Source organism: Danio aesculapii, chromosome 7 (assembly GCF_903798145.1).
Source record: "Danio aesculapii chromosome 7, fDanAes4.1, whole genome shotgun sequence".
NCBI lineage: Eukaryota > Metazoa > Chordata > Actinopteri > Cypriniformes > Danionidae > Danio > Danio aesculapii.
The window spans coordinates 66,616,757-66,641,484 of NC_079441.1; the positions used below are offsets into that span (position 1 = coordinate 66,616,757).

Here is a 24,728-nt window from a genome sequence, read left to right on the forward strand (position 1 = left end):
TCAGTATTTGACGTCAATATGACGTTGGTTTAAGATGTTGACTCGATGTTGAATTTTGGTCACTTTCCAACTCAACCTAAAATCAACCAAAAATCAACGTCTAATGATGTTACAGCTTGATGTTGTGTGGACGTTACCACTATGACGTCTATCAGACGTTGGATTTTGGTTGCCATACCTGACTAAATGCTAGTATTTGACGTCAATATGACGTTGGTGTATGATGTTTAACATGATGTCAGATTGACATTGTACACCAATGTCATGGGGACGTTGCATTTTGTTTGGAAATGAAAATCAGGTTGACGCCAGAACGTCAGGCAGACATTGATGTCCAACGTTCAACCTAAAATCTAATCAACGTCTAATAATGTTACAGCTTGACGTTGTGTGTATGCTAGCACTATGGTGTCCATCAGACATTTTGGTTGCCATTCCTGATGAATAAGTATCAGTATTTGACGTCAATATGACGTTGGTTTAAGATGTTGGCTCGATGTTGAATTTTGGTCACTTTCCAACACAACCTAAAATCAACAAAATATCAACGTCATTTGACATCGCTATTGGACATCAAAATAACGCTGTCCTTAGACTTTAGCTAGACATTGAATTTTGGTCACCTGATATCACGATGAGGGCGACGCAGTGGCGCAGTAGGTAGTGCTGTCGCCTCACAGTAAGAAGGTCACTGGTTCAAGCCTCGGCTGGGTCAGTTGGCGTTTCTGTGTGGAGTTTGCATGTTCTCCTTGCGTTCGTTCGCGTGGGTTTCCTTCGGGTGCTCCGGTTTCCCACACAGCCCAAATACATGCGGAACAGGTGAATTGGGTAGCCTAAATTTTCCATAGTGTATGAGTGTGAATGAGTGTGTGTGGATGTTTCCCAGAGATAGGTTGCGGCCGGATGGGCATCCGCTGCGTAAAAACGTGCTGGATAAGTTGGCGGTTCACTCTGCTGTGGCGACCCCGGATTAATAAAGGGACTAAGCCGACAAGAAAATTAATGAATGAATGAATGATGTAACGACCAAAATCTAAACTAATATTAACATCTCATGACATTGTGTGCCTGCTGGGTAGTTTGCATCTATTTTCCCTCTCAGCAAATTATGAAACACTAGGTGACTGCTATGAATTTATATTCATGAGCCGAGATAATTAGTTGCTCCTACACAAATTTCAGATTTCTACACCCTTGTGAAATGGTTCTTCAAGATCTGCATTCAAATATTATGAGTGGCATATCAAATTTATAAAAAAATATATTATTAGTATAAATATTTAACTTAATGCTCAATAAAATATTGTATTTCACCTCAACTATCATTTATACGCACATACATTGACCTTTCTAGCCATCAAAGAACCCTAACTTATTGCATCATAATTTCATTAAAAGATAAACTGACAATTTTTTGGTAACATTTTATAATAACTACACAACATGAATAACATATTAAGCATTAGCAAAAACGCAACTGTTTAGTCTCCACTTTCCTTCCTAATCTGCAACTGCCTCTCTGGCGATACCACTAACTGTGCCCTCTCTCTTTCTCCAAAAAAATAAAAATAAAAAAATAAATAAAATGTACTAATGCTTTGCTTCTTAGACTTTACACACCTGAAACTTGCCTACAGCACTTGTTCACTGCTGCTCTTATAGTTGTGTAAATTGCTTCCTTGTCCTCATTTGTAAGTCTCTTTGGATAAAAGCGTCTGCTAAATGACTAAAATGTAAATGTAAAATGTAAATGTACTTAATTCATCACTTCATCAATTCATCACCATTAATTTTTACATTTACAGATGCTAGTAAGCAGTTTATAAATACATCTAAAAATGCTGTATTCTTTTTAAAGTGTTACAATCTTTTATATATCAGATCAGAATAATAATATCAGATCAGAATAGTATAATTAGAATTTATGATTTACTAAAAAACAAGCAAACAGTAAATATTTACTTTTAATTATGATGATATCATTTAAAATGTTGATACTACTGTATTTTAAGTAGTTTGTCCCCACATTGACCCAGCTAACAGACCTAAACAGACGTCAGTTAAAATCAGCAGGGTTCAATCCAAACGAAAGAAAGAAAAAGGGGGTAAAAATCTCTATATGACGAAATGGTTCAATTTTTGAGGAGAGCGAGCAGCAGATCTCGCATTAAATGACAAATTGGATAACGTGGGCTTCAACCACTTTGTGTGTTATTATTCGAAATGATTGTAGATTACACATAATTATCTGCTAAAGTACCATTGCCCCTTTTATTCCAAAACATAATGATCCAACTTCAAATAAAAATATGATTTTAGTGTCTTTCTGTGAGCGGATGCAGGATATAAAGCAGAAAATAGAAGGTCTAATCAAATTGCTCACGGTAATCATTAAGAAAGACACAAAACAAATTCAAGTAGCAGGGGTCCGTGGAGCATTTGGCAAGTAATTGGACTGTGGGCCATGTTATAGGGGTTGTTATTGGAGGCCATGTTAAGGTTTCAAACATAACTTTAAGGTGAACAGTTTGAGTTTAACTACTGCAGAAAAAACAATATTATTATGGACATAAAATAACCTGAAAGCTGGAACAGTAAAAACCCCGCATAAGGACTTGTTTTCTGATTGCATACCTGGACTTTCATTCATTCATTTTCTTTTGGGCTTAGTCCCTTTATTAATCTGGGGTCGCCACAGCGGAATGAATCGACTTATCCAGCATATGTTTTAAGCAGAAGATGCCCTTCCAGCTGCAAAGACTGTGGGGGAAACCCAAGCACCCGAAGGAAGCCCAGGCGAATACAGGGAGAACATTTAAACTCCACACAGAAATGCCAACTGACCCAGCTGAGGCTCGAACCAGCGACCTTCTTGCTGTGAGGCGATCTTGCTACTCACTGCGCCACTGTGACGCCCACCTGGACTTTCAATAGAAGGATAAAAATCTCTGAGGATTCATTTAGCATATCTCAATTGTGAGGAAAATGTGTGCAGTGAGTATTAATATCATTTTTGAAAATATTTGTATTCACCTAAACATGCTCCCAGCAGTGTTTGCAATCAATATTAATTCATTTTTTACTCTTAAGTGAAGAATGAAAAATAAATTATAGAGCATATGGGGGTTTTAAAGTCAAAGTATAACAGAAGTAGTGATTTTATTATCCATATTGCATTACTGAAAATGATCTATCATTTGTTAAACGCAACCCAGGCTCATTATGGATACGTACCCCATATACATTTCTGGAGTGCGACAAATACGTCCAAGGAGCTACGTTTTTTATAGTTTTTATTTTCGTGAATCCACCAGAAGCTGCTGTGTATGCTTTTTGAGATCTCAAATTTCCCTTGTGAGTGCCATTTGCGCCTGTTCTTCTAGCGTAAATCCACCAGAGGCCGCTGTCGACTGACTGACTAACTGACCCACCCTCCTCCTTCCCTAAACCGAACCGATAGTGTTTTAAAAAGCAATCTTTTTTTTACCACGTTTTCAGATTTTACCACATTCTCACCCTGTTATTTACTTGTTTATTTTATTTTTTGGCTTTCGTTTTTGTCTTACCCTGCTTTCTGGAACTGTTCTTCGCCTGACTCGAATTCCGTAGTCGCGGTCAACTCCGCACCACGTCACAAGTCGACATACACAACAAGCCACTGGACAAACTGGTACCAGTGGAAAACCAGTCCATATGGAGGTAAGTGGTCAGCTGGTAAGCGTGAAAGCGTGACAGCTGGTAAGCGTCATACCGCCCTATAGCGTTCGTTTTAAAGATACATTCCTCTGACTACATAATTCGTGATCTCCAGAAATGTATATGGGGCTAAGCTTTCACAGTGAGCCTATGTTGGTTAAATAGGTTGATCTCAATGCAAGCTGAAGGGATGGTTCACTCAAATATTTAAGTTACCTAATCATTTACTACTCCCTCATGTGGTTCTCAACCTTTATGGGTTTCTTTTTTCTGTTGAAGACAAAAGAAGATATTTTGAAGAATGCTGGTTGTTGGCAACCATTGACTTCCATAGTATTTTTGGTCACACTTTATTTTGATGGTCCGTTTGTTGAATTTAAGTTACATTGCATCTACATGCAAACTAATTCTCATTAGATTATAAGTAGACTGTTAGGTTGGGGTTAGGGTTAGTGTAAGTTGATGTGTACTTGCAAAGTTTATTATAGTCAGTTAAATGTCTGTTAAAGTAGTAGTATCAATAGATTTTAAGCAGACAGTCTACTAATACTCAAATGGACCATCAAAATAAAGTGTTCCTGTATTTTTTTTTCCTACAATGGAAGTCAGTGGGTGTCAGCATTATTCAAAATATCATTCATTCATTCATTTTCTTTTCTGCTTAGTCCCTATTAATCTGGGGTTGCCACAGCGGAATGAACCGCCAACTTATCCAGCACATGTTTTACGCAGCGGATGCCCTTCCAGGTGCAACCCATCTCTGGGAAACATCCATACACACTCATTCACACTCATACACTACGGACAATTTAGCCTACCCAATTCACCCATACCGCATGTCTTTGGGCTGTGGGAGAAACCGGAGCACCCGGAGGGAACCCACGCAAACGCAGGGAGAACATGCAAACTTCACACAGAAATGCCAACTGACCAACTGAACCAGCGACCTTCTTGCTGTGAGGCGACAGCACTACCTAATGTGCCACTGAGTCGCCTTCAAAATATCAAAGAAACTCAAGTTTTGAACAAGTTAAGGGTGAATGTTTTGGTCAACTATCCCTTTAACCGTAAGAAATGAATGGAGAAAGTCTAACACATCTCGGAATTACATAGAAAAAAGATTTTAGATATGATTTTTTATATTTTAATTTCAGGCAGCACGGTAGCACTGTGGGTAGCGTTCTCGCTTCACAACAAGAAGGTCGCTGGTTCGAGCCTCAGCTGGGTCAGTTGGCATTTTTGTGCAGAGTTTGCATTTTCTCCCTGTGTTCATGTTAGTCCTGTGTTCATGTGGGTTTCCACAAGTCCAAAGACATGCGCTATAGGTGAATTGGGTAAGCTAAATTGTCCGTTGTGGAAGTGTGTGAATGAGAGCATATCCGCTGCATAAAACATATGCTGGATAAGTTGGCGGTTCATTCCGCTGTGGCGACTCCAGATTAATAAAGGGACTAAGTCGAAAAAAAAAAGAATGAATTAATACTTCAATTTCATGTTGATATATTGGACAATAGACTTTTTAAATCTCATACTTGAAACCTAAAACGGTATTAGACTTTCAGATATTAGAAAAAAAATCCCTGTGGTTCTTATCAAATAAAATAAAAAGTATAACTTACTTAAAATAAGGAGTATTAGTAGTAAGGATATTACTGAGGAACTCTAGTGTACAACAGTATGTGCTAAATTATGCTTAAATATCCCGTTTAAATATATAAGCTGCGTCCCAAATGGCACACTATACACTATCCACTTATGCACTATGTACTTATGCACTTACACACTCAACAGCAGAGTATATGTATGTAGTGTCGTCCTAAATGGAGCACTAATGGGTTTTTTACCAAGCAGAAACTCTTTCCCTGATGACGTTTACCAAGCAGAAACCCTTTCCCTGATGACGTTTGACGGTTGTCAAATTAGTGAAACCAAAGTATGACCAAAAAGTCAAAGCATGACCAAAGTACCAAAAATACCTGCCCTGAGTATAAGCGCATTCACCATCGGGAGGTGCTATAATCACTCTTGTAGGAGAATTTTGCTTTCACAATGCAAACTAAAAGTAATCCAACATGTGCGCCCGATAGCTCCGCCCCTTTTTCTACATGAGCAAAGCTGCTACTGTTGAGTGTGTGAAGTGTCCAACATTCCACCTTTTATTTTACCGGTTGAATGAGTGCATAATCCGGGTAACTAAAGTACACCTATTAATTTTAAAGTTTTCAGTGTGAACGCACAACTTACACTATTTATACTACAAAATGGCGTAGAATAGTGCATAAGTATGCGATTTGGGAGGCACCTATTCACCTTATTCTCCCTGTACGAGTGGGTAGAGCCATTTGAATCTTTTTGGCAAGAAACTTCCGGTCTCATTCAATGTTAAAAATAGCTTTTATCAGTTATGCTGATCGATGTTGCAAATTGATATTTTCTTATTATATTATTTTATTTTGTCTGTATAGTCACGCAGACACTTGTTTGTATAGAGCAAGATGTTTGACCGTTTTCTGCCGTTTATTATTCCTAGTCACTTCTCCCATAGGCAACTGAATCAGACGTTCTAAAACAATCGCAAAAACGAGCGCACTTCCGCATTGAAGAATGAGGTCAATAGCTTTTTTAAGTTTGTTTGGGAAGAAGGTGGAGCTGAAAGAGCTCGTTTGCTCAGCTGGTCTGCTGATTGGACACTGGTGTGGAGCTCAGCTTAATTGGCCCCCAGTGTGCTGATGTGTGAACGAGTAGAGGTCAGGGGTGACAGTCAGGAGACCTGTCGACCCTCAGCCATACACTCATGGGTCATGACCTCCTCTTCCTTATTTACAGTTTTAGTCAGAATTATTAGCCCTCCTAAATATAAGCCCTCCTGATTTATAAGCCCTCCTGAATTATTAGCCCTCCTGAATTATAAGCTCTCCTGAATTATAAGCCCTCCTGAATTATTAGCCCTCCTGAATTATAAGCCCTCCTGAATTATTAGCCCCCCTGAATTATAAGCTCTCCTGAATTATAAGCCCTCCTGAATTATAAGCCCTCCTGAATTATAAGCCCTCCTGAATTATAAGCCCTCCTGAATTATTAGCCCTCCTGAATTATAAGCCCTCCTGAATTATAAGCCCTCCTGAATTATTAGTCCTCCTGAATTATTAGCCCTCCTGAATTATAAGCCCTCTTGAGTTATAAGGCCTCCTGAATTATAAGCCCTGCTGAATTATTAGACGTCCTGAATTATAAGCCCTCCTGAATTATAAGCCCTCCTGAATTATAAGCCCTCCTGAATTATAAGCCCTCCTGAATTTTTAGCCCTCCTGAATTATAAGCCCTCTTGAGTTATAAGGCTTCCTGAATTATAAGCCCTCTTGAGTTACAAGGCTTCCTGAATTATAAGCCCTCCTGAATTATAAGCCCTCTTGAGTTACAAGGCTTCCTGAATTATAAGCCCTCCTGAATTATAAGCCCTCTTGAGTTATAAGGCTTCCTGAATTATAAGCCCTCTTGAATTATAAGACCTCTTGAGTTATAAGCCCTCTTGAGTTATAAGGCTTCCTGAATTATAAACCCTCCTGAATTATAAGCCCTCCTGAATTATAAGCCTTCCTGAATTATAAACCCTCCTAAATTATTAGTCCTCCTGAATTATAAGCCCTCTTGAATTATAAACCCTCCTGAATTATAAGCCCTCCTGAATTATAAACCCTCCTGAATTTTTAGCCCTCCTGAATTATAAGCCCTCTTGAATTATAAACCCTCCTGAATTATAAGCCCTCCTGAATTTTTAGCCCTCCTGAATTATAAGCCCTCTTTAATTATAAGGTCTCCTGAATTATAAGCCCTCTTGAATTATAAGGTCTCCTGAATTATTAGCCCTCCTGAATTATAAGCCCTCCTGAATTATTAGCCCCCCTGAATTATAAGCTCTCCTGAATTATAAGCTCTCCTGAATTATTAGCCCTCCTGAATTATAAGCCCTCCTGAATTATTAGCCCTCCTGAATTATAAGCCCTCCTGAATTATAAGCCCTCCTGAATTATTAGCCCTCCTGAATTATAAGCCCTCCTGAATTATAAGCCCTCCTGAATTATTAGCCCTCCTGAATTATTAGCCCTCCTGAATTATAAGCCCTCTTGAGTTATAAGGCCTCCTGAATTATAAGCCCTGCTGAATTATTAGACCTCCTGAATTATAAGCCCTCCTGAATTATTAGCCCTCCTGAATTATAAGCCCTCCTGAATTATAAGCCCTCCTGAATTATAAGCCCTACTGAATTATAAGCCCTCTTGAGTTATAAGGCTTCCTGAATTATAAGCCCTCTTGAGTTACAAGGCTTCCTGAATTATAAGCCCTCCTGAATTATAAGCCCTCTTGGGTTACAAGGCTTCCTGAATTATAAGCCCTCCTGAATTATAAGCCCTCTTGAGTTATAAGCCCTCTTGAGTTATAAGGCTTCCTGAATTATAAGCCCTCCTGAATAATTTGTCCCCCTGAATTATAAGCCTTCCTGAATTATAAGCCCTCCTGAATTATAAGCCTTCCTGAATTATAAACCCTCCTAAATTATTAGTCCTCCTGAATTATAAGCCCTCTTGAATTATAAACCCTCATGAATTATAAGCCCTCTTGAATTATAAACCCTCCTGAATTATAAGCCCTCCTGAATTTTTAGCCCTCCTGAATTATAAGCCCTCTTTAATTATAAGCCCTCCTGAATTATAAGCCCTCTTGAATTATAAGGCCTCCTGAATTATAAGCCCTCCTGAATTATATTAAGCCCCAGCTTTATATTTTTACAATAGTTTTAATAACTCATTTATAACAACTGATTTCTTTTATATATGCTATGATAATATACAGTACATAATATTTTACTTAGCTTAAAGTGACATTTAAAGGCTTAACTTGGTTAATTAGATTAATTAGGCAACTTAGGCAGAATTCAGTGAGTTCAGGACTGGGATACGCATCAGATCGTATCGTTACACGCCTAAAACTTGATGAAATTTTTGCTGAAACATTAAAGCTGGTAGTGATCTAAGACATCTTTTAATCACAACCGCCAATAAATCTTCGGTTTTCCCCCTGTATGTTTTGTTCCTCTGCCCTCACCGTGCTGTGAAGTTTGTGCAGATCGTCCCGCAGGCTGTGGTTCTTGTCCTGCTGTATTTTGAGGCTGCTGACGGCCTGGTCTCGGCTGTCCTGGGCCTGCTGGAGCAGTGTGTGTGCATGCCGGAGGCTCTCCGAGACTGAGTACCAGCGCTCTCTCCATTCCCTTCAGCTCTTTCTGCTTCTGGTCAAATGCAGACTTCTCCAGCTCCTCCTGATGCCTGACCTACGTGCACATACACACACACAAAATGTTATACAGTACAAGTTAAAATGATTAGTCCTTCTGTGATTTTTCTTATATTTCCCAAATGATGTTTAACAGAGCAAGGATTTTTTCACAGCATTTCCTGTAATATTTTTTCTTCTGGAGAAAATCTTATTAGTTTTATTCTAGAATAAAATAAGTTTTTAATTTTATTAAAACCATTTAAGGGTCAATATTATTAGCCCCCGTTAAACAATTTTTTTTGTTATTGCCTACAGAACAAACCATCGTTATTGTCACGATCACCAGCGAGCTAGGCTTTGCAGGTCATTAGAAAACATACATTATCACCCAGAAACCAGAGAACCGGGAGAACATTTAAACTCTGCACAGAAATGTTGACTGGCCTAGTAAGACTTGAACCAGTGACATATTAGCTGTGAGGCAACAGTGCTAACCACTAGGCCGCCATCTAAAAAAAAGGCAGTAGGGGTGGAAGGGGGAATTCTTCAAGACGAAGATAACTGAGGTAAGTAAATCTGATTATTTATGTTGACCTATGCCTAGTTCACACTACAGGATTTTAAACATTGGCAGATCGCTGTGCTGTTCACTCTACATGACTTGATTTTGTGTCTTTTAGTCGCTGGGGTGTTCACACTACGCGACACTATGTAAATGATTCACAAGAGGAGGGTGACACACTACAAGATCTAACAACAACTAGTTCCCCGACAGCTCAGTCCAGCTACCAAACCACAGCCAATGAAATGTTGAGGGAGGAGTCGCCAGAAAAAGCTGAACACTGCTTGTGTGCTGATGACATCACTGACAGCGTTTCAAGCTTTCAAGAAAGCATTTAAAAACATTGTCAGTCAGCTGATGCATCAGCGGATCAATCGCTCATCTGCAAGGTTCGAGTGGATTGATACACAGAAAGTTTTTAATTTTTGTAATTTATTATATAAATTATATTATTTATATAAAACTACATATTTATAACACCCTGACGTTTCCTGAATAACTGTATTTCTTTCTAACATTGTTATTTTTTAAATTACAAAACAGTAAAGAATTGAGCATTTCTACCTTTAATTACCATATTGGTCAAAATGACTGCATGCATGTCTGCTACTTTTCGCTGTGACTTTAAATATGCACGCATTTTTATTGCCTAGCAACTTCCTGCTAACATAAACATAACTTTCTCATAGCAAAAACATAAATTTACTTCAGATATATCTTTCAAAACAGCATATTCCAACCCAGGCTCATTCTAAAAACGTACCTCCATGGACGTTTCTGGAGATCGCGAAATACGTCCCGGCGGCACGTTTTTTCTGCAGTATTTGTTTTCGCGAATCCTCCAGAGGTCGCCGTGTACGCTTTTCGAGATCTCAAATTTCCCTCGCGAGTGCCATTCGCGCCTGCTGTTCTCGCGTAAACCCACCAGAGGCCGCTGTCGACTCATTTTTGGACAGACTTTCTGACTGATTGAGTGAACGATCAGCTGACCCACCCTCCCCCTTCCCTAAACCCAACCAATTTTATTGATTGACCCGTCCACCCGCTTCCCTAAACCCAACCAACACGTTTCAAAAGCAATCCAAAAAAACAAAAGCCCTTGTCTGACTTTTTTTTTAACCACATCCTCACCCTGCTATTCACTTGTTTGTTTTATATTTTGGATTCTGTTTTTGTCTTTCTGGAACCGCTCTTCACCGGACTCGAACCCCCGTCTCCGTGGTTAACTCCTCTATGCATCTCAAATCCGCCGACGGACGTGGCACGCTAACGGGACAAACTGGGTGCAAGCGGAATGCCCTCCATACGGAGGTAAGCGGTCAGCTGGTAAGCGCGAAAAGGAACGGCGTCACCCCGCCCCGTAGCGTTCGTTTAAAAAAATTAAATGCAGCCATACGTACCTCCGCCTACATAATTCGCTGTCTCCATAAACATCCGCAGGGCTACGTTTTCACAATGAGCCTGTGTTGGCATATTCTGTGCAGGGTAATAGCTCCTGTTTGAAAGTGAAAATGAAAGCGAGCCCCAGACCTTTGCGTGTTCTAGTATCTTGACTACATAATTATAGGCTGTATTACCAAAAAAGATAATATTTTTAGGGTAATGGTGTCATCAAATGTGATGACAGACATTGAGAGCTTAATTCTAATATCTCAATAGAATGTAAATATGACAATATGACGTTTTAAATGAATGGTCAGAATGATCAGTATGGTAATTCTAATAGTTACAGAGTTCTAGTTCCCCTGTTAATATAGCCTACTCTTGTGTCCGTGTTAACGCAGAATAAAGTGCATCGATGCCCATTCTGGCCAATCACAGACGCTTCTGTTGAGCTCCTGAGCACACAACCATTCAGCTCATGCTTATATGCTCTCTTATTGGCTGCACCTTGTCAATACATCTGACGTGGGGTTGAATCGGCCGACTGCTCTGGAATATTCAGCATGCTAGCTATTGGATTTCCGTCTGCGAGGTGTCGGTGATGCTTCAGCGAGCCTCTTTGACGCGTTGTTCAGTAGTTCACACATAAAGACTGGCGAGCGCCGAGACCCTTAGATTTCTTCCCGATCACAGCCCAATCTGTCGGCGAGCTTGTTAACTCTGGCTCAAATCATGCTTAAAATCCTGTAGTGTGAACTAGGCTTTAGGAATCATCTGATAGGTGAATCGTGTGTTAGCTAAGGCGGGACCAGCCGTGGTCAATCATGAGCACGCGATCCTCTCGAAATTAGTTTAGAAAAAAACTTCACTTATTCTAAAACATCAGTTTAAATGTGGCTCGCAACATCACATTATACTGCCCATATCTCCCATAATTTAATCCTCATCTCTTTCTATCCTGCTCTGTAAGGAGGCCAATACACTGATCTGAAGAAATGTGTAAATCTAAATCCATCTCCAGAAAGTGCATCACAGCTTCAGCCGCAGAACATCAGAATCCTCGGTTAAGACGTTCCGTATTTACATATCTTTTTAATGAATGTTGCATCACTCCGAGACGAACGTCCACACACACACACACACACACACACACACACACACACACACACACAGATGAAAAGCAGATTAGTTTAGAAACGACCTTGTCCGTCAGCTCTGGAACACAACATCTCGAATGTTTAATGAGTTTTCTCAGACATCGCCTCAAAGAGCTCTGTTTTTCATGAACCGACAGACTCCCGCGGTGAAAGGAGCAGCGCATAAAAGTCTATGCGAATGAAACGAGCGTAAGTAAGTGTGAAAATATAGTGCGGCGGGCACCTCGGTGGACCCCTCTATTAATCAAGCTGTCTACACTCTGTTTGGAAAGTAATCTTGTCCGAGGAGCAGAGGAAAACGCAGCGGTAAGTGGCGGTTGGTCGCACTTTGAAGCGGCTGCTTTACTGAGGTCCTGGTGCGTGTGGAGGCCTGTGCTGTAAAAACAAGAGCGCCTCTGTTCACCCTCAGTTTACCCTCTCACATATATATACACTCACCGGCCACTTTATTGGGTACACCTTACTAGTACCGGGTTGGATCCCCTTTTACCTTCAGAACTGCCTTAATCCTAGATTTAACAACGTACTGGCAATATTACTCAGAGATTTTGATCCATATCAACACGACAGCATCACGCAGTTGCTGCAGATTTGTGGGCTGCACATCCATGATGCCAATCACCCGTTCCACCACATCCCAAATGTGCTCTATTGGATTGAGATCTGGTGAATGTGGAGAGTTCCGTCACAGTCCAAAGAAATGCACCATATTTATATTATTATTATTATTATTATATTTATATTATTATTATGACTATTATTATTATTATTATTAATATATTATATTTATATTATTATTATTATTATATTTATAGTATTATTATTATATTTATATTATTATTATTATTATTATATTTATAATATTATTATTATTATATTTATATTATTATTATTATATTTATATTATTATTATTATTATTATTATATTATTATTACATTTATATTATTATTATTATTATTATTACTATTATTATTATTATTATTATTATTATTATTATTATTATTATTATTATTATTATTATTATTATTATCGTTACTACTATAATTATTACTATCAATAATATTACTATTATTATATTTTACTATTACTATTATTATATTTTACTATTATTACTATTAATATATATTATTATTATATATTATTATATATTATTACTATTATCATTATTATTATTATTATTCTTACTATTATTATTATATTATTATTGATTTTATTATTATTATTATTATTATTATTATTATTATTACTTCTATTATTATTAATATTATAATATATTATTATTATTATTATTATTATTATTATTATTATTTATATTGTTGTGTGTGTGTGTGAATATATATTATATATATTTTTAAAGTTTGGCCGCAAAAGGGGCCGATTACAGCGAACGCGATTGTTGCGTTGAGAGAGGCATCTTTTGAATGGTTTATTAACAACCGCGAGAATTTTGCGGTGCCCTGCGCGCCTTGCGTTTTTGCTGTTGTGCACTGTGTGCTTGCAATTTTGTGGACTGTGAGCAGAAAAAGCGTGTTACGTCAGTCTCGTTTTTTTTCATTCTTCAATCAAATAAAAGCATGGGCGGGGTTTCTTTGATTTAATGCATATTTACCACTGAGTGATCTATTTAAGGTATTTTAGTTTTAGTCATATTTTAGTCTTCTGAATCATTTTAGTTGAGTCTAGTTTTAGTCGACTAAATTTCATAAGATTTTAGTTAACTAAAATATATTTGGTTGAATTTAAGTGTAATTTAATTAAATATGTATACATTTGTGTATACAAAATATTCAAACTTAAAATTAAATAAAAGAGTCTCATACAATATGCAATATAGCTTTCCACTGAAGACCATAAATTACATCTGCATTATTTATTTATATAATAGTATGTAAAATTATGTCAGCAATCAGCCACAATTGTCCGTGTTTAAAGGTGGACCAGTTGTGTCATGAATCATACACCAAGATTAATTATAATTGGATATTTTCCAAAAAACCTCCCTCAATCACATTCTTGTCTCCTTTTATTTGTCAACGAAAACGTCAGTATATTTTTATTATAGTTGTCGTCATCATCACTTAATTTTTATTTAGTTTTCGTCTCGTTTTCGTCAGTAGAAACTTGTTCGTCACGAAAATTATGACGATTTTTTGTCAACGAAATTAACAGTAGTTGTTTTGTTCTGTATGGTGTTAACATGTTAAAATAAATTAGTATTTTAAAATGCTGAATTTAATGCGTCAGACACAAAATAGACACGTCAATTCCTTTTTTAATATTAATCTGACCAGTTAACCGTTACTATTCGGTTAACGAGTGGCGGTTGGCAAAATGAACTGAAATGAGTATCACTAGTTAGTATCAATAGCATTTGCTATTTGGGCTACCATTATCATTTGGGCTACAGAACAAACCTCTATTATCCAATGCCTAAATTACCTAATTAACTAGTATCTTGCAAAATAACTAGTATGTTATTATATACTGTCATCACGGCAAAAATAAAAGAAATTAGTTATTACAAGTTCTATCCTTTGGAAAATGTCTAATCATTTTGCCTTCAGCTCTATATAAAAATAAGTGTGTGTATTCAGCTCTTCAGTGTGTCCTGTTGAGCAGTGACTGGCGTCAGCTGTACCTCCTGATGCTCAGATCCGGCCTCTGCAGCACATTAATATCAGATTATATTTTAGAGCCAGTCATAATATTAGATGTTGTTTTGATCAGAGCCATGGTTGGCCATCGTGTAGGTGTGTGTTTTGTGGGTTCTCGTGTTAAGTGTGTAACATGTGCTCTTGCTAGCTCTAAGTCAAACCATGACAAGGTTATGACTGGCACTTAGCGGTGGTGAGGAAGACTGCTGGATTGTTGAGAGACCTTGTCCTTGAGTTGCTCTTCTCTCAGTCGCTGCAGCTCCTCGGCCTTTACACAGTCCTGGAGCAGGAGAGAGAGAGAGCAGAGGGATGAATACATACGAGCAGGGTTTTTCATTCATAGAGAACTACCCGTTTTTTACACTCTTTTGTCACAAATAAGACAGGTAAGAAAGGCAGTTTATAAATTTTTCTTTTTTATTCCAAAAAGACACTGGAATATTAAATAAAGATGCAAACTTCATACTGTAAATATATCATCCAATTATTCATTCATTCGTTTTACATCAGCTTCGTCCCTGATTTATCAGGGGTTGCCATAGTTAAATGAGCCGCCAACTATACCGGCATATGTTTTACGCAACGGACGCCATTCCAACCACAACCCAACACTGGGAAACACCCATACACTCTCGCATTTACACACACACACATACACTACGGACAGTTTAGTATACTCAATTCACCTATACAGCATGTCTTTGGACTGTGGGGGAAACTGGAGCACCCGGAGGAAACCCACGCCAACACAGGCAGAACATGCAAACTCCACACAGAAATGCCAACTGACCCAGCCAGGACTCAAAGCAGCGACCTTCTTGCCGTGAGGCAACAGTGCTAACCACTGAGCAACTGTGCTTCCCTATTATTATTATTAATATTATTATTATTACTATTGTTTTCAGTCATTATCATTGCTGACAGGATGGCAAAGACTGTCTCCGCCCAATTGTAGCTTCATATGTACTTTTCAGAAACCTATGAGTGACGTCATGGACACTACATCAATATTTTTATACAGTTTATTTTGAACGTATGAGTGCTAATCATAAGAGCTGAAACCATTTTCTGCTCATGCTTTATGAAACTTTGAAGAGCATTTCCAGTGTCATGAAAACATTACGAAATTAACTAAGGATGCGACCTAAAAACTAGGTACTCAATGAAGCGTGACATAATGGAAGGCCATCATAATAGACTATACAAAAAACTATAACAAAACACTACATACTGGAACTGCATCCAAACATATGGCCAATAACAACACTACATACTAGAGTGCCATTATAAATGAATGCTCCTAGCAGAGGACAAAAAGATTTTGTTTACTATTGATCGCTGTAGACAGGCTGTGTGACTCAATGTGCAATATTGTTAAGAATGTGCCTTACGGTTTCATACATATTGTGACTGCTTTTACATTGACAGATGCTGCATTTTAATCATTTGTGTATTAAGACACAAAACCAAACATGAGGATTTAAATATACAACAATAAATATTGTCTGTTTTATTGTCTTTTAAAGACCCGCTTTGGGGTGTAAATGTATTAGTTCAGCGCAATCAAACTTACTGTGAAAACTAAAGATTTAGAAATTGTTGTTAAACGTGTTACTTGTCAATATATAGCATTTCAGCTTGCCAAAATTACATAAATCTTCGGTTTCTAGCAGTGTGACTCTGAAGTCCCTTACTGTATGTTTGCAAGTTTTCTCCCCAACAAACCACACAATGTTGACAAAATGTTCTGCACCGTCATAGGCATCTGCGGTAGCACCCAAAACGCAGAGGAAGATGCTAACCATCACACAAAAATTTGGACTTTTAGACTTCTAAAGGAAAGTAGAAGTTAAGTGAGTGTTTAAACAAAAGAGAAAAGTGTGAAAAGGTTAAAAAAGTGTGTAGTGAGGGGTTTTACAGCCTTAAAACATCTATAATAATAGTAAAAAAATAAAGCAGACTGCTTCACGGATTTCACCTATTGCGGGTTATTTTTAGAACGTAACTCCCATGATTAACGACGGACCACTGTAAAAATTTAATACATATTTATACAATATTCTGCCTGCCTTATACAATATTCTGCCTGGTTCTTGAATCTGATTGACAGACAGCCGTGTGATATTCTGCAAATAACAGCTCTCGTACTGCCTCTTCACCTTTGTGTATTACTCCGCCCACATAGAGTTACAAGCAGAGGACACTCTACAGTTTAACTATATTGCTGCTGTTGGACAACATAATGTGCTTTTGAGGTTTTTTTTAGTAGAGAATGTAGCTTTTTAGATTGCAACTATGTAGTTTATTCATAAGGATAGTGCCTATTTTTAAATATTTACAATTTCAGAGCATCAGATTCAGTGCATCGGCTGCCATCAGCCTGTCTGAGCAGACCAAAGAAAGTGACGTTTGATAAAGACCACATACTAATACCACATAATAAGTCCTTGGGGGAGAAATACAGCATTTTCTCAGTGTAAATTTACAGCTGAACAAATCATTATAAATCAGGTAAGTGACATACTTAGTCAATCTCTCTCTTTTGTATTTTGTAATGCTGTATTTACACCACAGTAACTGGCAGTGTTTGCTTTGCTCTTGTTTTTTCGTTGTTAATTATTGTGAAATCCTGATTGCACCAGAGAAGTATTGGAAAATCTCTGTAGACTGATGGCATTTCATGCAGTTCAGCCTTATAATCTTAGAAACAACCTGTTTTGTCATCACCTTAGATATTATGCTAGAGAATCATTCAAATACTAGCTCTAGAGTGACGTTTGTGAATGAGTAATGGTTTTTGTTGTTCTGACCGTCAGCTGCAGATGTGAATGAGTGGAGGAAGTAGTTTTTCGTAAAATAAAATGGTTTTAGACTCTCCGTCTTTGATTTTTTCTTTATACACACAATTATGCCATCGAGTAGTTGTATAAACGCAATATCACATGAGTAGCAGTGCGATGTGGCTGTATATCGCCACTATATACAGCCACATCACACTGCTACTCGTGTGATATTGCTCATACACACACACACACACGCATATATATATATATATATATATATATATATATATATATATATATATATATATATATATACGCATATACATATACATACATATATGACTAAATTAATTTTTAGGTTAAATATCCCTTTAACAACCTTTTTAATCAAATTACATCATAACTAAACCTTAGATAAGATAAAGCATCACAAAACACTGAGCAAAGACTCATTACCAAATGAAATATTTACATCAGTCCTGCATTTGATCTTTTTTCCAATAGCATTTGTCTAAGAGAAGGACAGCTTAAGACCAGAGATTGATTGGATTTTAGACATTACTGAAAGCAAATGGAGAGTGAAAGCTCTCAACGGGTGCTTGACATGACACTGTCAGAATACTGTACCATATAAACAGCCAATCTTTGGTCTGAAGGTCAAACTGAAAAATCAGACAATGCAGCATGATCCCTGAGCTTCCACTCAACTGTTGTATTGACAAAACCAATGCTGTGGTACTCAGAATGAAAGGTCCATAACAGAAGACAGCAGATGCTTCAAACTGGAGAAGAGAAATAATAAAGTGTGTGTCAAATGTGAGGAACTGCGCTATTTTCTGAGTCTGAGCATTATCAAGGGTTTGAGGGCAGAGCGACCGATGCGACATTCATATAGTTCCTGGTTACATAGTGTTTTGTTGGTCACTTTGTCAGATTATGTGATTTGACTGCTTAACTTTTGTGTAGTGAACAAGAAGAATGTCAGATCGCAGGCTGATTATATACACTGTTAATGATTTTTGTAAGTGACAGTATTTAACGGTAATATGAACTGTATTTTACTGTAGGACAGTTATGCAGTATGTTACTGTATTTTAAAATTGCATTGCGAAGATTACTGTAGATTTACAGTAAATATATACACATAATTCCGTAAATACATATACAGCAAGACAAACACTGCTGTTTATAATGTAAATACAGTATTTTTGCTGTAATTGATTTACAGTAAGTTACTGGCGAACCGCTGGCAGTAAGTTACTGTAGATTCTACAGGAAATTTTGAAAAGTGTAGCATGTGAAAAACAGTTTGTGACCCATGCAATAATTCTAAATTCAGAGTAATTGAAAAAAAAAAATGGGTGAGGTGTAGGTATGGGACGATAACCAGTTTCCAGGTTTACTGCGGTTTGGAAAAGTCAAGGTTTTAAAACCATAAAAAAATTCTGCTATACCGTTCCTATGGTATCTGTAAGTTTTAATTTTATGTTTTGTAAATAAATCTGTGTTTTTAAAATCAATGAAGACAGCAGAAGCCAATTGTTTATTTTAATTATTTAGCCTGACATGTTTACTGCTCCAAAATATTTTAAATGTTTCCTAAAATAAAACGTTTTGTGTTCAATGGGGTAAAAAAGTTTTTTTTTTTTACTCAGACATTTAAAAAAATAACTAATTTTAGAGCATTAATCACAATACCGTGATATGTGGCATTTTTATCCAAGGTTATTGTACCGTCTGAAACCTATATCGGCCCATGAGGTGTACCTTGATGACCTACTGTCACAATCACCAGCAGTCTAGCCTGGGCAGATCAGTGGAGAACTACACATCTGCCATTGAACTGGACCACAAATACTATCATGCACCTCACACACCACACACACCTGATTACTCACACACAAGCTCATGATAGTCTGATTACCAGGAGTATATTTGCATCTCATTTACACATACAGTTAGCTGAGTCTTGTTTGTTTTTCAGTAGCATTACAACATGATTTCCTGGTCTTGTCCTTCCATGTTTTGATTCTTGCCTTGTTTTCTCTTTGATGTTGCTTGGCCGCCTGTACTGACCATCTTTGACTACGATTTTGGATTTTATAAAAATAAAAAATAAACTGCAAGTTGATCCTCATCTCTGTTATCAGCATCCTACCATTGCACCTACCTGCAGTGTACAGGGTAAGTGGTTCCTGTGAGTTTCATCTATTCCCAAAGCTTTCACTATGAATACGTTTTACATCATGCATCGCAAAAAGTGTCAGAAAGAGTCAGAATAAAATTTGAAACTACTCCGGCTGTGTTCATCTGACAGAAAAAAAGTCTAATTTTCATTTTTGGGTGATCTATACCTTTAATAAGCACAACTTTAAATTTAAATAATGCATTAGTAAATGTTAAACTACGATAAATGAATACTGCACAACTGTTCATTCTTAGTTCATGCAAGTAAATACATTAATAATGACTAATGCAGCATTTCTTGTGTTCACATCAGACATTTGTTCTATTTCGACAATAGTGACCCTGGGCCACAACAAATGCATCATCTGACAGCTATATAAACATGTTTTTCATTGATGTATGATCTGCTATGAAGGAACAACATTTGGCCAAGATACAAATAATTGACAATCTGGAATCTGAGGGTTCCAAAAAAATCTAAATATTGAGAGAATTGCTTTTAAAGTTGTACAATGTTAGCTCTTGGCAATGCACATTACTAATTAGAAATTGAGTTTTGATACGTTTACAGTATGACATTTCCTAATGTCTTCATGGAACATGATCTTTACTTAATATTCAAATGATTTTTAGTATAAAAGAAAAATCCATAATTTTGACTCATACAATGTATTGTTGGCTATTCCCACAACTATACATGTATAACGTAAGTCTGGTTTTGTGGTACAAACAATACGAGCCCTGAAAAGTGGACTACACATGATATTCCGCTCTGATACACATTGAAGGAAGTGTTTATGTTTTATTCAAATGGCATTTCAGTGTGAGTTTATTTTGTATTTATTTACAGATATTATATCCCACTTCTCTAGTAAGACTTTGTAGGCAATGTCGTAGTGTAAATACATTAATTAACTTTATGAAGTGAAATAAATGTAACCTATCGGTCCTATTGCACCCAACCTGGTCTGAGCTAGGATCGAACTGGAGATTCTTTGCATGAGAGTTGGTTGCTCATACAAGGAAACCAAAGATCATGGCCTCTATCGTTTGTCGCTAGAGCACCTTCTGAGGTCAGAGGAGTGAGGTTTACCTGCATAGCACTTCACTAACTGGTTTACGTTACACTCACCCCCATAAACCTCACTCCCATCCCGGACGAGACCCCACATGTAACACACTGGTCCTTTTGCACCCAACCCGGTCTGACCTGGGATCGAACTGAAGATTCTTTCCATGGAGTCGGTTGCTCTAACAAGGAGGCAAAAGACCATGGCCTCTAGCGTCTGTCGCTAGAGTACCTTTTGAGGTCAATGGAGTGAAGTTTACCTGCATAGCATTTCGCTAGCTGGCTTCCATTACATAAAGGTTTCTCATACTTAGGAAGAGAGCAATGAATTAAAAGAGACTAGGAAACTGCACACCGAGTAGTGCTGTGTTATAACAATCTGATTCTCCAAATCAAATGTTTAAATAAGAGAGCCATGCAAAAAAATATGCAGCTCGGCTATGCGCAAGGACAGGGATTGAGAAACTCAATAGAACCTTAATGTAAATGTGACCAATAATGTCAACGTCAACAAGACATCAGATTGACGTTGCTACCCCAACATCGAGGGGGTGTTGCATTTTGTTTGGTCAAACATTACACGTACATTACATTTTGGTTACTTTACAACGCAACCTAAAACCAATAAAATGTTTGGTGTTAATGATGATACAGCTTGACGTTGCATGGACATTACCAATATGACGTCTATCAGATGTTGGATTTTGGTTGCCATATCTGACGAATAAATGTCAGTATTTTATGTCAATATGGCGTTGGTTTAAGATGTTGGCTCGACGTTGGTCACTTTCCAACACAACCTAAAATCAACCAAATATCAACATCATTAGATGACATCAAGATAGCATTGTCCTTAGATGCTGGTGACCTAAATCTAACCTAATATTAACATCTTATGACGTTGTGTGTCTGCCGAGTCGATTTGTCTCGATGCCCATCGCCATTTACGAATCACAATGGCACCCTCCATCAGATGATTTGTCAGAAAAATGTAGTCTGACATTACATTTTAGCATGACACACGTAAAAAGCGCTTGTCTGTGTACAGGAGGCTATTAAGAAGGGCTTTGCTGACCTCCCTCTCCTTTTCCAGCACTGCCAGCGTCTTGTCAACCTCTCTTTGGAGTTCATCAATCTGCAGCACTTTCAGTCGGTGTTCTTCTTCCTACACACACACACACACACGCACACACGCACACACACGAACAAAGACAACTGAAGGTGAGACGCACAGGGAGGAAAGACTTCGTTAAAAGTGTCAAGCGGATGCCTTTGCATAATGCATATCACACCTTTGAGATGATCCATTAGCAGGTTGTGGTGTGGGAGCTGCTAAATAAGCTGACTTGACTCCATAGAAAAAAAAGACACAATATCCTCTGTTTCGCCTTTTTACGAGTGGACAGCGGATGAACAATCAAAGCCCGGTGGGTTTAGATTAGCCCCAGTCACGAGGGGACCTTTAACCCCCATCCTCCCCTTCTACCCAGACATTGATTTATAATTTTAATATCTCTAATTTCCAACCGCGGCAGGCGCTTTCCAAATGTCATTTTCCAATTTGTGTCAAACCGCGTGACCATTTTTCTTAATACGGCTTATGACAATCTCAGCGGCGAGGTGGATATGCAATTCAGATGGAGTGTCATACAGGCACGGACGATGTTTTCGTGTTTATCTTTATCAACGGGTCGACGTTTTGGGAGGGGGGTCGCCGAGTATGAAGCAAGCGGAGGGAAAAAAATGGCAAAATGGCTGCAGGGGATGAAAATAATAATTCTGTCGTAATTAGGTTTACCATAATAAGAGTTACGACAGTGGTAATGGTAATCTATAAAAATATGCATCTTTTATATATATATATATATATATATATATATATATATATATATATATATATATATATATATATATATATATATATATATATATATATATATATATAGTTGAAGTTAGAATTATTAGCCCCCCTTTGATTATTTTTTTCTTTTTTAAATATTTAGCAAATGATGTTTAACAGAGCAAGGAAATTTTCACAGTATGTCTGATAATATTTTTTCTTCAAAAAAGTCTTATTTGTTTTATTTTGGCTAGAATAAAAGCAGTTTTTATTTTTTAAACCTCATTTCAAGGTCAAAATTATTAGCCCCTATAAGCTATATATATATTTCGATAGTCTACAGAACAAACCATCATTATACAATAACTTGCCTAATTACCCAAACCTGCCTAGTTAACCTAATTAACATAGTTAAGCCTTTAAATGTCACTTTAAGCTGTATAGAAGTGTCCTGAAAAATATCTAGTCAAATATTATTTACTGTCATCATGGCAAAGATAAAATAAATCAGTTATTAGAAATGAGTTATCAAAACTATTATGTTTAGAAATGTGTTGAAAAAAATCTCTCTGTTCAATAGAAATTGGGGAAAAAATCAACAGGGGGGCTAATAAATCAAGGGGGCTAATAATTCTGACTTCAACTGTATGTATATATATATATATATATATATATATATATATATATATATATATATATATATATATATATATATATATATATATATATATATATATATATATATATATATATATATATATATATATATATATATATATATATATATATATACCACATGTATTATAAACATACACTCCAATAATTATTTTTGCTGCTTGTTCAAACTACTTATCTAAAATGAGCTGAATCTACACAATCCTTAATGTTTTTTTTTGGGACAACTCGATTGCTTTATGTTCAATCCACTTAAACTTGTAAAAACAATTAAGTTAACTTAGGGTGCTTTCACACTAGCACTATTGGTCTGCACCCGGGTTCATTTGACGTCAGAGTATGGTACATTTAGCTAGTGTGAAGGTTGTCTTCTGAACCCGTAAACTGTACTCGAGTCCGCCTGAAAGAGGTGGTCTGGGATACGGTTCGTACGAACTCTGGTACGGTTCATTTCTGATTTGAATGTTATCGTACCAAATAATGGAAGTGAACTGCCAACTTTACAACAAATTTTAGTCTTCATAACGTTCAATCATGTGTGTATGTCTGTGTATTACCTTGTAAGTCCCTTTAAGGCAAGTCATTTCACTCGGTAGCCATCTTTGAAACGCCTGCAAAATTCCTAATTCTCCAAAACTGCTTGCCAAGTTTATTATTAAATTTCATAATAGGAATCAGCGATACAATTAAACAACAACTGTCTATTTAGTTTCATTTCTAAACATCTTAATCACACATCTGGTTTGAGCCCTTCCCCCGGAGAATCGTTAGGCTAGAGTGATCGATGATTGGCTTCTGTACTAGTAGGCGGGGCTTTATTCACCATATTGACCATTACATTTTCCTCATTCAAAAAGTAACATGTCTGTGTATTCTATGGTATCACCTACCCGACTGACCCAGTACAAACAGTGATAATGTCTGCTTGTCTCCACCAAAAATGACTTCTGCAGACATCGCGTGATGTTCTGATGTTCTTGGTTGGTCTGTCAGTAAATTAGTCAGTCGACATCGGCCTCTAGTGGATTTACGCAAGAACAGCAGGCGCGAATTCAACTCGCGGAAGAAATTTGAGATCTCAAAAAGCATAAACAGCGGCCTCTGGTGGATTCACGAAAACAAAAACGACAAAAAACGTGCCTCCTGGGACATATTTTGCACTTTTCAGAAATGTATATACTGTAGGGCTACATTTTCAGAATGAGCCTGGGTTGGGTATTTTGGACCACTCTTCCTTTGCAAATTGCTCTCTCATATTGGAAGGGCGCCTTTTCCCAACAGCAATTTTAAGATCTCTCCACAGGTGTTCAATGCGATTTAGATCTGCACTCATGGCTGGCCACTTCAGAACTTTTGAGCGCTTTGTTGCCATCCATTGCCAACAAATACTTCATTTTCTAGAAAATTTTCAACTATTTTGGCAATAACAGTACATAACTTTTTTGAAAGG

General features: G+C 37.3%; 1 protein-coding gene across 1 annotated transcript in view; it reads right to left on the minus strand.

Annotated features, from left to right (window-relative positions):
- The window catches only part of LOC130231466 (centrosome-associated protein CEP250), a 275,795-nt gene that overhangs the window by 91,947 nt on the left and 159,120 nt on the right, over positions 1 to 24,728 (minus strand). Inside the window, 4 exon segments of the mRNA XM_056460798.1 lie at positions 8,800 to 8,961; positions 8,963 to 9,022; positions 14,948 to 15,004; positions 21,839 to 21,928. Coding sequence (XP_056316773.1) covers positions 8,800 to 8,961; positions 8,963 to 9,022; positions 14,948 to 15,004; positions 21,839 to 21,928 — 369 coding nt within the window.